We start from the raw sequence: 13584 nt of genomic DNA on the forward strand, positions 1-13584 counted from the left end.
CAAAAGAGACGCCACCAACTGGTCGGATTCCAGTATTGCAGCAGCCCATACACAAATCCCCAGAATTACCAATTGTGTGTGATTGTGGCTAGCAATTAGGGGCGTTCCTGCATGTAGGTATTCCAGCATCTGCATGAATAGAATATGTATAATTAGTTCAGTGGCGAACCTTCATGTTTTTGTGTATATTACTTTGGCATTAATACGTGTCACATATTAGTTTTTAAAATAAGTTGAGTAAATTAAGCCGGATACAAATATGGTCACTTTTTTGCTTTCTTGAGTAAGGCAGGTGTTTCAGCCTAGCTCAGTGCTTTCTGGGGTGCTGGGGCAGCCAGCGGAAAAACAGAGTGTAGGGGTTGGTAATATTATGTAGTTGTACCGTGATTGGCTCAGTGTTCTGTCAGTCATTGGGGCACTATACATCACCGCAAACTTTACAGGGAGAGCTCAAAAAATCAAGTGCTGCTATCGGCTGTGGTGGAAAAAGTACCCAATACTCAATTCATACTTCAGCAAAAGTAAAGATATCTTAATGTGCCACCAGAGACTCTGGGTTCGCGCCCAGGCTCTGTCGCAACCAGCCGCGATTGGGAGGTCCGTGGGGCGACGCACAATTGGCCTAGCGTCGTCTGGGTTAGGGAGGGTTTGGCCGGTAGGGATATCCTTGTCTCATCTCGCACCAGCGACTCCTGTGGCGGGCCGGGCGCCAGGTGCAAAGTGTTTCCTCCGACACATTGGTGCGGCTGGCTTCTGGGTTGGATGCGCGCAGTGTTAAGAAGCAGTGCGGCTTGGTTGGGTTGTGTATCACATGACTTTCAACCTTCATCTCTCCCAAGCCCGCTCCCCATCCAACTTGACAGAGCTTGAGAGGATCTGCAGAGAAGAATGGGAGGAACTCCCCAAATACATGTGTGCCAAGCTTGTTGTGTCATACACAAGACAACTCAAGTCTGTAATCGCTGCCAAAGGTGCTTCAACAAAGTACTGAGTAAAGAGTCGGAATACTTTTGTAAATGTGATATTGCCATTTTTAAAAATATATAAATTAGCAAAAATTCTTAACCTGTTTTTGCTTTGTCATTATATGGTGTTGTGTGTAGATTGATGAGGGGGGAAAAACTATTTAGAATAAGGCTGTGACCCACAAATTGTAAAATGCCAATTCAACAATGAAGGATTTGGAAGGAATCAGTGGCTAACTGCAAGCGTTGCAAAGCAATCACTAGCCTGCTATTCAGTGGAGAGAGTGTGTGATCTAAGTCTGGGTTTAAGGGTTTCTTTTCCAAGCTTAAAAGGATAAACATTCACATGCAACACCAAGGGCCAGAAAAGGTTGAATACATTGGCCATGCTGTCAATCCAGCATGACTTCTGCCGCATTCAAAACTGGAAACTCAGAACTGGGAAATCTCAGACTTCAGTGAGTTCAAGACAACTGGAAACTGAAAAATATTAGCACCGACCGGGAAAATACGTTTTGAACGGTCACCCAACTCGGAATTCCAAGTTGGGAACTCGGGCCTCTTTCTAGAGCACCGACCTGAACATCACTGACGTCATGATTCGACGTTGTTTTTTTCAGAGTTCCCACTTGTTTTGACAGCACCATAAATCCAGTAAAAGATGACAAAGTTTGACAAAATGTGCCCACAAGAAGGACCACCGCGCCACCTTCCTGTTCAAGTGAGCTCAGCACAACAAGGTGAGTCCAAAAATGTATTGTATGCTGCTGCATAAATTATTTAATACACCAGGGAGATATGTATACTGTAGCTAAGAAAGTAATACTAAGTGTATGTTGTGTAGTAAGCTGTTCGTAGCCCATGTGCCTCACCCTAATAATTTGGTCCCTTTCCCCTTCATAACTTAGCCTATTGTTCTGACTTGGTGGTGTACATGAAGCCTATAGCCTGTTTTAGAAAAATGTCATTGTCTGCTTATCTGATCCCTTTATTTATCCTACGGTTCTGACTTGGTGTACGGGTAGAATACTGTAAGAATAGCCCATGTTCTGAATTTTGTCACTGTACATTTCAAAAGTGCTGAGTAAATAGTTATAGTGACTACGTCCGTCTTTGCTCGCTCATTGTCTTAATCGAAATTACGGATTGCCTCTTATTCGCTCATCGTTCCCTTTTGCCACAGTTTGTCCATCTCAATTGTCAGTAGAAACCATATTTGTTTATGGAAGTCAACCATTTCAGCTATGCTTTTTAAAAAGGCAGGAAATGAGGCTGAATGATCTGTTTCGCTGCCAGACAAGGCTCCGCTGATAGCCAGGTGTAGTGGTGGTAAGGATTCACTCCATGGTGCTGAAAAGAATGCTCTGCTGTTAGGGCCTACATAAAGTTGTCCCAACAGTTTGTGGGCACCGCTTGTCACCGTTATAGCTAGGAAATGAGAAAAGGAATCTAGGAAAGAAAAGGAGTTCACATGTCTGTGGTAGGGATTAACCACTGCCAGTAGATGGTGATAGTTTTGGCTTTAGTGTAGACTAATTTTAGCAACTATTGCTGAAACTCTGGACCTGATGGAAACTGTTTCAGCAGACGATGCCTCCCCATACCTTCAAACAGCTTCCACCACTTATCCACACACATCTGGGCCAAGATCATTAGCCAAACGTTGTCGAACGTTGCAGATAGGAAATGCCATCAGTAGAGCCAACATGATTCCTTGTTCTCCATGTCCAAGAAGCACATTTGTTATAGATAGCCTAACATTATTTAGAACAGTTCCAAAACATTGTCCTACTGAACGTGCCCCTGGTTAAGCCCCCAATTCCAGTTCCAGGCATGAACTACTATAAATGAGACATATGACCAAATTTGGCATGGAGTTTGTGAGAAAGTGAGGGGATTCGATTAATCTGTCCCGGGCACCTGGATGGGCGTGTTTTGTACACAGTGAATGTTGATTGCCTTCGTTTAGGAACCGGGCTGCCACCCGGGCGTGAGCCAGGTGCCCCGTTTAAAGCCCATGATGAAATCAGCTCAAAACAAAAGTGACATAATTAAGCACGTGGAGAATGAGTATGATTTTCTGTGTTTTCACATGCAAAAGTGATTGTGTGTGATAAAAACACATGATTTGCCTTCCCAATAAAAACTATTTTGAAAATTCAAATATATACGTGTATGTGTATATACTGTATATATATATATATATATATATATATATATATATATATATATATATATTATGGGAAAGAGATGTATCTTCGTGGACGATGCACCATGCTGACTGTTCGATTTGAGAAGGGCGCCAGCCATAGACCGTTGTCCTGCGGTTCAGCATAATCAAATTTGCCCAGTTCTTCTCTGAGCTACTGGTAACTGCCAAAATAAAGGAAACATCCACAAAAAGTGTCACAATGAGGCATTGGGCCACCACGAGCCAGAACAGCTTCAATGCACCTTAGCATATATTCTACAAGTGTCTGGAACTCTATTGCAAGGATGCGACACCATTCTTCCACGTGAAATTCTATAATTTGGTGTTTTGTTGATGGTGGTAGAAAATGCTGTCTCAATCACCACTCCAGAATCTCCCATAAGTGTTCAATTGGGTTAAGATCTGGTGACGGACACAGCCATGTCATATGGTTTACATCATTTTCCTGCATATCAAACCATTCAGTGACAACTCGTGTCCTGTGGATGGAGGCATTATCTTCCCATGGGGGCATAGCCATGGTAGTCCAAATAATGTCCTGCCCAGCATTCTATACATGACCCTAAGCATAATGGGATATAAAATTCTTATTTAAATGAGGAACCACACACTTGTGTGGAAGCACTTGCGTTCAATATGCATTGTATCCAGTGGTGTAAAGTACTTCAGTAAAAATATTTTAAAGCAGTTTTTGGGGTATCTGTACCCAACTTTACTATTTATATTTTTGATGACTTTTACTTTTACCTCACTACATTCCTGAAAAAAAGAATGTACTTTTTACTCCATACATTTTCCCTGACACCCAAAAGTACTCATTACATTTTGAATGCTTGGCAGGACAGGAAAATGGTATAATTCACACGTCCCTGGTCATCCCTACTGCATCTGATCTGGCGGACTCATTAAACACATGTGTTGTTTGTAAATTATGCCCCTGGCTATCCGGTAAAAAAAAAATTAACAAGAAAATTGTGCCGTCTGGTTTGCTTAATATAAGGAATTAGAAATTATTTATACTTTTACTTTTGATACTTAAGTATATTTTAGCAATTACATTTACTTTTGGTACTTAAGTATATTTAAAACCAAATGCCTTTTTACTTTTACTCCACTAGGAGTTTACTGGGTGACTTTACTTGAGTCATTTTCTATTAAGGTATCTTTACTTTTACTCAAGTATGACAATTGGGTACTTTTTCCACCACTTGTTGTATCCCTAATTTACTCAAGTGTTTCCATTATTTTGGCAGTTACCTGTAGACGAAGTGGTCGCGAGCGTAAAAGTGCCCGCCCCGGCTCCAAAACGGTAACAGGAAGGAAGAAGACCATGCGAGATCAGAGGTAAGAATAACCGTTCTTCTTTAAAATGCTATTTCTATTCCAGTGAAGTCTAGACGAGAAAGAAGGTACAGAAAATACCGTTACTTTCTATTTTTAGTCCAATGAGAATGCCTCAGATACCATAGCATTAATCTACTTAGGTGCAGTGCGTCGCGTCAGCCACAGCCCTTACGCTTGTGCACTCACTCACTCATCATTGATGATCCGTATGTGTTGGAAATACCATCAACAAGTCTGGTCATGCTTTGATGAACTTTTCTCCCCATGTGTTTCAGTTTGAACATCCTGCCAATATTAGAATCATTTAAATTCTAAATAAAACATTCATAGGGAATTTCTCACTGGCATGAAAATAAACAATAAAACCAGCACTCTCCTGCTAAGAATATTGCAATACTTCCTTTTCAAGAGAGAGAGAGAGAGAGAGAGGGAGACTTGGGCACATACCATAACTGCACCCATCACATCCTCCTAACCCCCATTTCACCTCCGTTTAGTTTTGTTCCCCAGCCTCCAGATGTGAGTAACTCGGACCCCATCTAAAAGAGAAATGGAATATGGTATTGACAATGTGGGCCAGCTTCCCAGACACAGATTCATCCTAGTCCTGGACTCGTCTAGGAGTAGCCTTGGTCTAATCTGGGTCCAGTAAACAAGCCCAAGGTTTGTGTAACCCAGTTTTATATCACAAACTTGTCATTTCCATGTGGACTAGGTCTACGGTACAGTAGGCTAGTAGTATCTGGGCCCCTGTAGATGTGAGATGGAGACATTAGTTCAGCTTCCTGTTTTTCTTCCGCGGCCAGAGAGGAAGGGAGGCTATTTTAAAGCTCTCCTCTGGCTAATAGACTCAGTAAAGAAGTACTTAAAGCAACAAAGCCTTAAAGAAGCCAGGTTTAGAGCTTGACACACTGAAGAGGAAGTCAATGTGTTACTGACAAGCATATGATGAGGATGACTGAAGTATCAGTGTACCTTGCATTCAGTTCATGAGTATATTAAATATGAGTCAAAGGCCACGTCCATAGGGCTCTGGTCAAAAGTAGTGCACTGTGTAGGGAATAGGGTACCATTTGGGATGCAGACGTGTCTCGAAGTCTTAGGATCTTAGCTTTGGCCCAATGCAAAGGGATGATGCCAATGCCAATAGAGAGCGACGACGTCAAGGAGGAAATGCCTTCTGAGTCTGAATTCACTGTTTTTTTATTTCCTCATTACTGTGTGCATACTCCCTAGCCTAGTACAAGTCACAGCTAGAATATATTTTTTCTCTCTGACTGCTATATCTTTCTTAGTGTGAGGAGAAGTGGGTCACATTTTATTTGGATAGTCCGGGATATCCATCTGTAGATGGTTTACAGATAGTACAGTATGACCATCAACAATATCTGTTGATAAGGGTTGAGGTTAGGGTTAGTAGATAGTTAGTTGAAATCTTTCTGATAGACTATATATAGTCTGTAGAGGATCAGATGGACTATCCAAATAAAGTGTTACCGATAAGTGTAACCTACTGGAGGAGTATAACATGTGACCAGGAGGGAGGGGTGGGGGGGGGTTGGTAATCAATTAGTAGGCCTAACAACCCTAAAGAGCTGGGTTGAACAAAATGAATTTGTGCACACTGTAGCGAAAACATTTTACACCATAGCGAAATGTTTTGCACTGGTTAGGGGTGTATTCATTCCGCCGATTCTGATGCGAAATGTTTCTTAAACGGAAGCAAGCTAAACAGGGAGGGACTTACCTGAATTTGTCTAATAGAAACTCTAGTTTTTGTTAAAATGTATTGAATATTAAAACATACAATATACCTGCAGTGAAGCCGCTCAACATTTACGTTACATTCAGTCATCTAGCAGACACTCCCATCCAGAGCAACCCACAGGAAAAATCAGGGTCAAAGCACCCCGCCAAAGGGCACGTCAACAAATCTCCCACCAAGTTAAATCGGGAACCCGAACCAGCAACCTATCGGCCCAAGCTCCCAACATGCCAGGCTCTGCAATGCTTGTTTCAACAAGAGATACTTTGAACAAGGTTTAATTTTCAAATAATCGAAAATGAGACGTGGCAATCTGCACAAAGGCAATCTTTAAACAAGGGATGAGTTTTTCTTAGTAATCTACTTGAGAACCATATTGGGTTCAAGTAAAACATTTGTATAAGTAAAGCTTTTAGAGGTTTAGAGCTTTTATATTTAATCTCAGCCCACCCAGTTTATATTCATTATAGATGGGCATGCTTTATCTTGTCTGGTTTAGCATCCCAGATAAAGCAAAACATTTTTTGTTCATATGATTTGAAATACAAATCATCTGGGGTAGGCAAGGCCATAAGTAAGTAAAGTAAACTAAGATATGACTAAGGAGTTAATCAGTGTCATTTTTTACCGTAAATAGACAGGCATTTACTTTTCCATGGTTGCAGGAGCTTGACTATTTTTATTAGTTTAATATTGAAATTCATTGTGGAGAGCTCATTTATGTATTTTGTTTACTTCACCATCAGACATTGTATAGGTAAACTGCAGGGTCATGAAAAAGCTGTATTTTAAAGATCCAATACTTAATATGGATCTTTAAATTATACTGAATAAAAATATAATCACTACATGTAAAGTGTTCATGACATGAAATAAAAAGTCCCTGAAATTTCCCATACGTACAAAAAAACGTATTTCTTTCAATTTGTTAGCACGTATTGTCACAGTGAATACAATTCTCTCATGCATTTAAACTTAGAACTGCGAGTCAAGCCATGTTGATGTAATGTGTGTACTTAAACTAGGAGAGCATGTAATCAGGCATCTCTCTGGGGAGGGAGGGACATGCAGGGAAGAAGTGACTGGGAACCATTTTCAAGAACTGCTCTCATGTATGTAGAACTGAGAGTCATGTTGACGGTTTCAGTTTCACAATCTCACAATGGTTTCATTTTTATTTACAGTATATCACAAAAGTGAGTGCACCCTTCACATTTTTGTAAATATTTGAGTATGTCTTTTCATGTGACAACACTGAAGAAATGACACTTTGCTACAATGTAAAGTAGTGAGTGTACAGCTTGTATAACAGTGTACATTTGCCGTCCCCTCAAAATAACTCAACACACAACCATTAATGTCTAAACTGCTGGCAACAAAAGTGAGTACACCCCTAAGTGAAAATGTCCGAATTGGGCCCAAATAGCCATTTTCCCTCCCCGGGGTCATGTGACTCGTTAGTGTTACAAGGTCAGTGTTGTCACATGAAAAGATATACTCAAATATTTACAAAAATGTGAAGGGTGTACTCACTTTTGTGTTATACTGCATTTCTAAATTGGGATGTTCTGTGATTTGCCTGGCCCCTAAATCTTGCTTTGTTTCTTTATCTCCTTGCAGAACCCTGGATGAGAACAGGACAAGTTCAGAGTCTTTTAATTGTATCTGAGGAAGGGCCAGAACAAGGACTATTACGGTGTTCAGCTATATTACAGTACATATTCCCCACTCCCCTGTATAACTTGACAGTATAACACCTCCCACCATGCCATTGATTGTGCTGCCCACCTCCCAGCTGCTGTGGGTGCGTGTGGCTGCACAGTTGTTCTCCTGCGTGGCCTTCAGTGTGGTGGCCCGTGAGGCCTCTCTCTCCCATGGGTTAGCAGACTGGTGTGTGTTCTGTTGGGCCTTCAGCTTCTCCATGACCCTGCTGATACTGCTGGTGGAGCACTTTGGCCTCCAGGCCCGAGCCCCTGTCTCCTGGAAAAACTTTCCCATCACCATGGCCTGCTACGCCACCCTGCTCTGCTTCTCCGCCTCTGTCATCTTCCCTGTCTACTTCCTCAAGGGCCAGCAGAACCACGGGGAGGCCCGGGACAGACGCATCGCCTCCACCGTCTTCTCCTGCCTGGCCACCGTGGCCTACCTGTGGGAGGTGACCCTGACGCGGGCGCAGCCGGGCGAGGTGGTGGGCTACATGGCCACGTCTCCAGGCCTGCTCAAGGTGTGCCAGACCTTCGTGGCCTGCATCATCTTCATGCTGGTCAGCGACCCGGTGTCGTACGATCATCACGCAGCGCTCAAGTGGTGCATGGCGGTCTACTGTGTCTGTTTCATCCTGTCGGCAGCTGTGGTGGTGCTGTGTGTCGGGGAGTGTACCGGCTTTCTCCCGTTCCCCTTCGCACGCTTCCTGTCAGCCTATGGCCTGCTGGCTGTTGTCATGTACCTGACCGCCACCATCATCTGGCCCGTGTTCCAGTTTGACAAGAGTTACAGCCACATCCAAATCCGGCAGCAGCCAACACTGTTGATGGTTGCAGTTCTCACCGCTCTCAACTTCCTGCTCTACCTGGCAGATCTGGCTTACTCTGCACGCCTGGTTTTTGTCAGTGTGTGAGGGAGGAGGGGGAGAGATTGGAAGGGAAGGAGAGGAGAGGGAGGTGGGACAAAAACTACTGTGTATAATTAATTCAGTTGTGAAAGTATTTCTGCGTTGCCTTTATCTTCAACAAGCATCTCTTCAAAGGGGGTGACACTCTAGACCCAAACTGTTATAGACCTATATCCATGCTGCCCTGCCTTTCTAAAGTCTTCGAAAGCCAAGTTAATAAACAGATCACTGACCATTTCGAATCCCACCAAACCTTCTCCGCTGTGCAATCTGGTTTCCGAGCTGGTCACAGGTGCATCTCAGCCACGCTCAAGGTACTAAGCGATATCATAACCGCCATTGATAAAAGACAGTACTGTGCAGCCGTCTTCATCGATCTGGCCAAGGATTTTGACTCTGTCAATCACAATCACCACATTCTTATCGGCAGACTCAACATCCTTTGTTTCTCAAATGACTGCCTCGCCTGGTTCACTAACTACTTCTCAGACCAAGTACAGTGTGTCAAATCGGAGAGCCTATTGTCCGGACCTCTGGCAGTCTCTATGGGGGTACCACAGGGTTCAATTCTCGGGCCTACTCTTTTCTCTGTATACATCAACGATGTCGCAGACAACACCATTCTGTATACATCTGCCCCTTCTTTGGACACTGTGTTAACTAACCTCCAAACGAGCTTCAATGCCATACAACACGCCTTCCGTAGCCTCCAACTGCTCTTAAACGCTAGTAAAACCAAATGCATGCTTTTCAACCGTTCGCTGCCGCACCCGCCCACCCGACTAGCATCACTACTCTGGACGGTTCTGACTTAGAATATTTGGACAACTACAAACTACAGTCTGGCTAGACTGTAAACTCTCCTTCCAGACTCATATTAAACATCTCCAATCCAATATTGAATTTAGAATCTGCTTCCTATTCGCAACAAAGCCTCGTTCACTCATGCTGCCTCGACTTCAGCGATGTCCTTTACAAAATAGCTTCCAACACTCTACTCAGACTGCATCCAGTTTGCTATCATAGTGCCATCCGTTTTGTCACCAAAGCCCCTTATACCACCCACCACTGCGACCTGTATGCTCTAGTTGGCTGGCCCTCGCTACATATTTGTTGCCAGACCCACTGGCTCCAGGTCATCTATACGCCTATGCTAGGTAAAGCTCCAGCTTATCTCAGCTCACTGGTCACGATAACAACACCCACCCGTAGCACGCGCTCCAGCAGGTATATCTCACTGGTCAACCCCAAAGCCAACACCTACTTTGGCCTCCTTTCCTTCCAGTTCTCTGCTGCCAATGACTGGAACGAATTGCAAAAATCGCTGAAACTGGAGACTTATATTTCCCTCACTAACTTTAAACATCAGCTATCTGACCAGCTAACCGATCGCTGCAGCTGTACATAGCCCATCTGTAAACAGCCCAACCAACTACCTACCTCATCCCCATATTGGTTTTATTTACCTTTCTGCTCATTTTCACACCAGTATTTCTACTTGCACTTCATCATCTGCTCATCTATCACTCCAGTGTTTATTTGCTAAATTGTATTTACTACGCTACTATGGCCTATTTATTGCTTTTACCACCTCACGCCATTTGCACACACTGTATATAGACTATTTCTTTTCTATTGTGTTATTGACTATACGCTTGTTTATCCCATGTGTAACTCTGTGTTTGTGTCGCTTTGCTTTATCTTGGCCAGGTCGCAGTTGTAAATGAGAACTTGATCTCAGCTAGCTTTACTGGTTAAATAAAGGTGAAATAAAATAAAAAAAGCAAATGAAAAGACCATTCTTTGTCTTTATTGTATCACATGGGCTTCAGTTGTGCTGATACAAAACAGGTACAAACCAAAAAAATGATACAATGTGGCTAGAACTGCACCACCAGGGGCATATTTCACAAATGTCACAGATGAATTTCATTACATGGGTTATTGTTAGATGATTGATTGCAAACCAACTTGATGCTTGGCATCACCCTGCAGAAGAGTTTGTCACAGTAGCAATGGAATGTTGCAACAGCACAGGCATTTTGAAAATAAATGTTTGAACCAACATATCTGTGACCTGATCCGCCTGTCGGAGAGCCAGAGTGTCTGGTTGAAGTGCTATGCTAATGTGCACTGTAACTGTATTTCATCTATAAATAAACTCTGTTTTATATCATTTTATTCCTTGAGTGTTTATGCTAAATGACAAACTTCAGTGAGCTCCAAAAGTATTGGGACAGTGACCATTTGTGTTGTTGCTTTGGCTCTACTCCAGCATTTCAAATCAAATCAAATTTATTTATATAGCCCTTCGTACATCAGCTGATATCTCAAAGTGCTGTACAGAAACCCAGCCTAAAACCCCAAACAGCAAGCAATGTAGGTGTAGAAGCACGGTGGCTAGGAAAAACTCCCTAGAAAGGCCAAAACCTAGGAAGAAACCTAGAGAGGAACCAGGCTATGTGGGGTGGCCAGTCCTTTTCTGGCTGTGCCGGGTGGAGATTATAACAGAACATGGCCAAGATGTTCAAATGTTCATAAATGACCAGCATGGTCGAATAATAACAAGGCAGAACAGTTGAAACTGGAGCAGCAGCACAGTCAGGTGGAAGTGAAACTGAAACTGGAGTCATCAGCAGGTAGTCCTGGGGCATGGCCAGGAAACTGGACTGGTGGACTGGGGACAGCAAGGAGTCATCATGTCAGGTAGTCCTGGGGCATGGTCCTAGGGCTCAGGTCCTCCGAGAGAGAGAAAGAAAGAGAGAAGGAGAGAATTAGAGAACGCACACTTAGATTCACACAGGACACCGAATAGGACAGGAGAAGTACTCCAGATATAACAAACTGACCCCAGCCCCCGACACATAAACTACTGCAGCATAAATACTGGAGGCTGAGACAGGAGGGGTCAGGAGACACTGTGGCCCCATCCGAGGACACCCCGGACAGGGCCAAACAGGAAGGATATAACCCCACCCACTTTGCCAAAGCACAGCCCCCACACCACTAGAGGGATATCTTCAACCACCAACTTACCATCCTGAGACAAGGCTGAGTATAGCCCACAAAGATCTCCGCCACGGCACAACCCAGGGGGGGGCGCCACCCCAGACAGGATGACCACAACAGTGAATCAACCCACTCAGGTGACGCACCCCCTCCAGGGACGGCATGAGAGAGCCCCAGTAAGCCAGTGACCCAGCCCCTGTAATAGGGTTAGAGGCAGAGAATCCCAGTGGAAAGAGGGGAACCGGCCAGGCAGAGACAGCAAGGGCGGTTCGTTGCTCCAGAGCCTTTCCGTTCACCTTCCCACTCCTGGGCCAGACTACACTCAATCATATGACCCACTGAAGAGATGAGTCTTCAGTAAAGACTTAAAGGTTGAGACCGAGTTTGCGTCTCTGACATGGGTAGGCAGACCGTTCCATAAAAATGGAGCTCTATAGGAGAAAGCCCTGCCTCCAGCTGTTTGCTTAGAAATTCTAGGGACAATTAGGAGGCCTGCGTCTTGTGACCGTAGCGTACGTGTAGGTATGTACGGCAGGACCAAATCAGAGAGATAGGTAGGAGCAAGGCCATGTAATGCTTTGTAGGTTAGCAGTAAAACCTTGAAATCAGCCCTTGCTTTGACAGGAAGCCAGTGTAGAGAGGCTAGCACTGGAGTAATATGATCAAATTTTTTGGTTCTAGTCAGGATTCTAGCAGCTGTATTTAGCACTAACGGAAGTTTATTTAGTGCTTTATCTGGGTAGCCGGAAAATAGAGCATTGCAGTAGTCTAACCTAGAAGTGACAAAAGCATGGATACATTTTTCTGCATCATTTTTGGACAGAAAGTTTCTGATTTTTGCAATGTTACGTAGATGGAAAAAAAGATGTCCTTGAAATGGTCTTGATATGTTCTTCAAAAGAGAGATCAGGGTCCAGAGTAACGCCGAGGTCCTTCACAGTTTTATTTGAGACGACTGTACAACCATTAAGATTAATTGTCAGATTCAACAGAAGATCTCTTTGTTTCTTGGGACCTAGAACAAGCATTTGTGATTTGAAATGATACAATGGACTGACGTGCAGACTTAACTTTAATTTGAGGGTATTTTCATCCATATCGGGTGAACTGTTTAGAAAGTACAGTACTTTTTGTACATTGTCTCCCCATTTTAGGGGACCAAATGTACTGGGACAAATTCACTTATGTATTTAAAGTAGTCAAAAGTTTAGTATTTGCTCCCGTAGTCCTAGCACGCAATGATTACATCAAGCTTGTGAGTCTACAAACTTGCTGGATGCATTTGTCACTTTTATTGTAAATGAGTATAGAATATGTTTCTAAACACTGCATTAATGTGGATGCTACCATGATTACGGATCATCCTGAATGAATTATGATGAGTGAGAAAGTTATAGGCATCAATATCATACCCCACAAAAAAGCTACCCTCCCCTGTTATTGTAAGGTTAGCATGTCTTGGGGGAATGGTATTAGTGCGTCTGTAACTCTCATTCATTGTTATTCACGATTCATTCAAGGCTATCCGTGATCATGGTAGCATTGCATCATTTCAAATCTGTTGTCATTATTTATTGCTTGCTGTTTTTTTAGCAATTGGTCATGTAGTTAAGTTCACTTATGTAGTTTTTGTTAATCAACTTAAGCACTTCTTGTTTGGCCACGACTGCGTGCCCAA

At 43.2% G+C, this 13584-nt stretch overlaps 1 protein-coding gene across 2 annotated transcripts; it reads left to right on the forward strand.

The window, feature by feature from the left end:
* The first annotated feature begins 4428 nt into the window (after nt 1–4428).
* On the forward strand, nt 4429–9138 carry LOC112248763 (myeloid-associated differentiation marker homolog). Of its 2 annotated transcripts, none has more exons than XM_024418058.2 (2): nt 4429–4521; nt 7907–9138. In XM_024418058.2, the coding sequence occupies exon 2, from the start codon at nt 8052–8054 to the stop codon at nt 8901–8903; it is 852 nt and encodes a 283-aa protein (XP_024273826.1). In that variant the 5' UTR covers nt 4429–4521; nt 7907–8051; the 3' UTR covers nt 8904–9138. The 2 variants fall into 2 exon arrangements, with proteins under 2 accessions (XP_024273826.1, XP_042154202.1); XM_042298268.1 differs by lacking the exon at nt 4429–4521 and adding an exon at nt 5031–5184.
* The last annotated feature ends 4446 nt before the right edge of the window (nt 9139–13584 follow it).

The sequence above is a fragment of the Oncorhynchus tshawytscha genome, linkage group LG15, assembly GCF_018296145.1.
Source record: "Oncorhynchus tshawytscha isolate Ot180627B linkage group LG15, Otsh_v2.0, whole genome shotgun sequence".
In the NCBI taxonomy this organism is placed as follows: Eukaryota; Metazoa; Chordata; class Actinopteri; order Salmoniformes; family Salmonidae; genus Oncorhynchus; species Oncorhynchus tshawytscha.

Coding starts and splice junctions, on each gene's coding strand:
- LOC112248763 (XM_024418058.2), top strand. CDS start 8,052: ATGCCATTGATTGTGCTGCCCACCTCCCAGCTGCTGTGGGTGCGTGTG.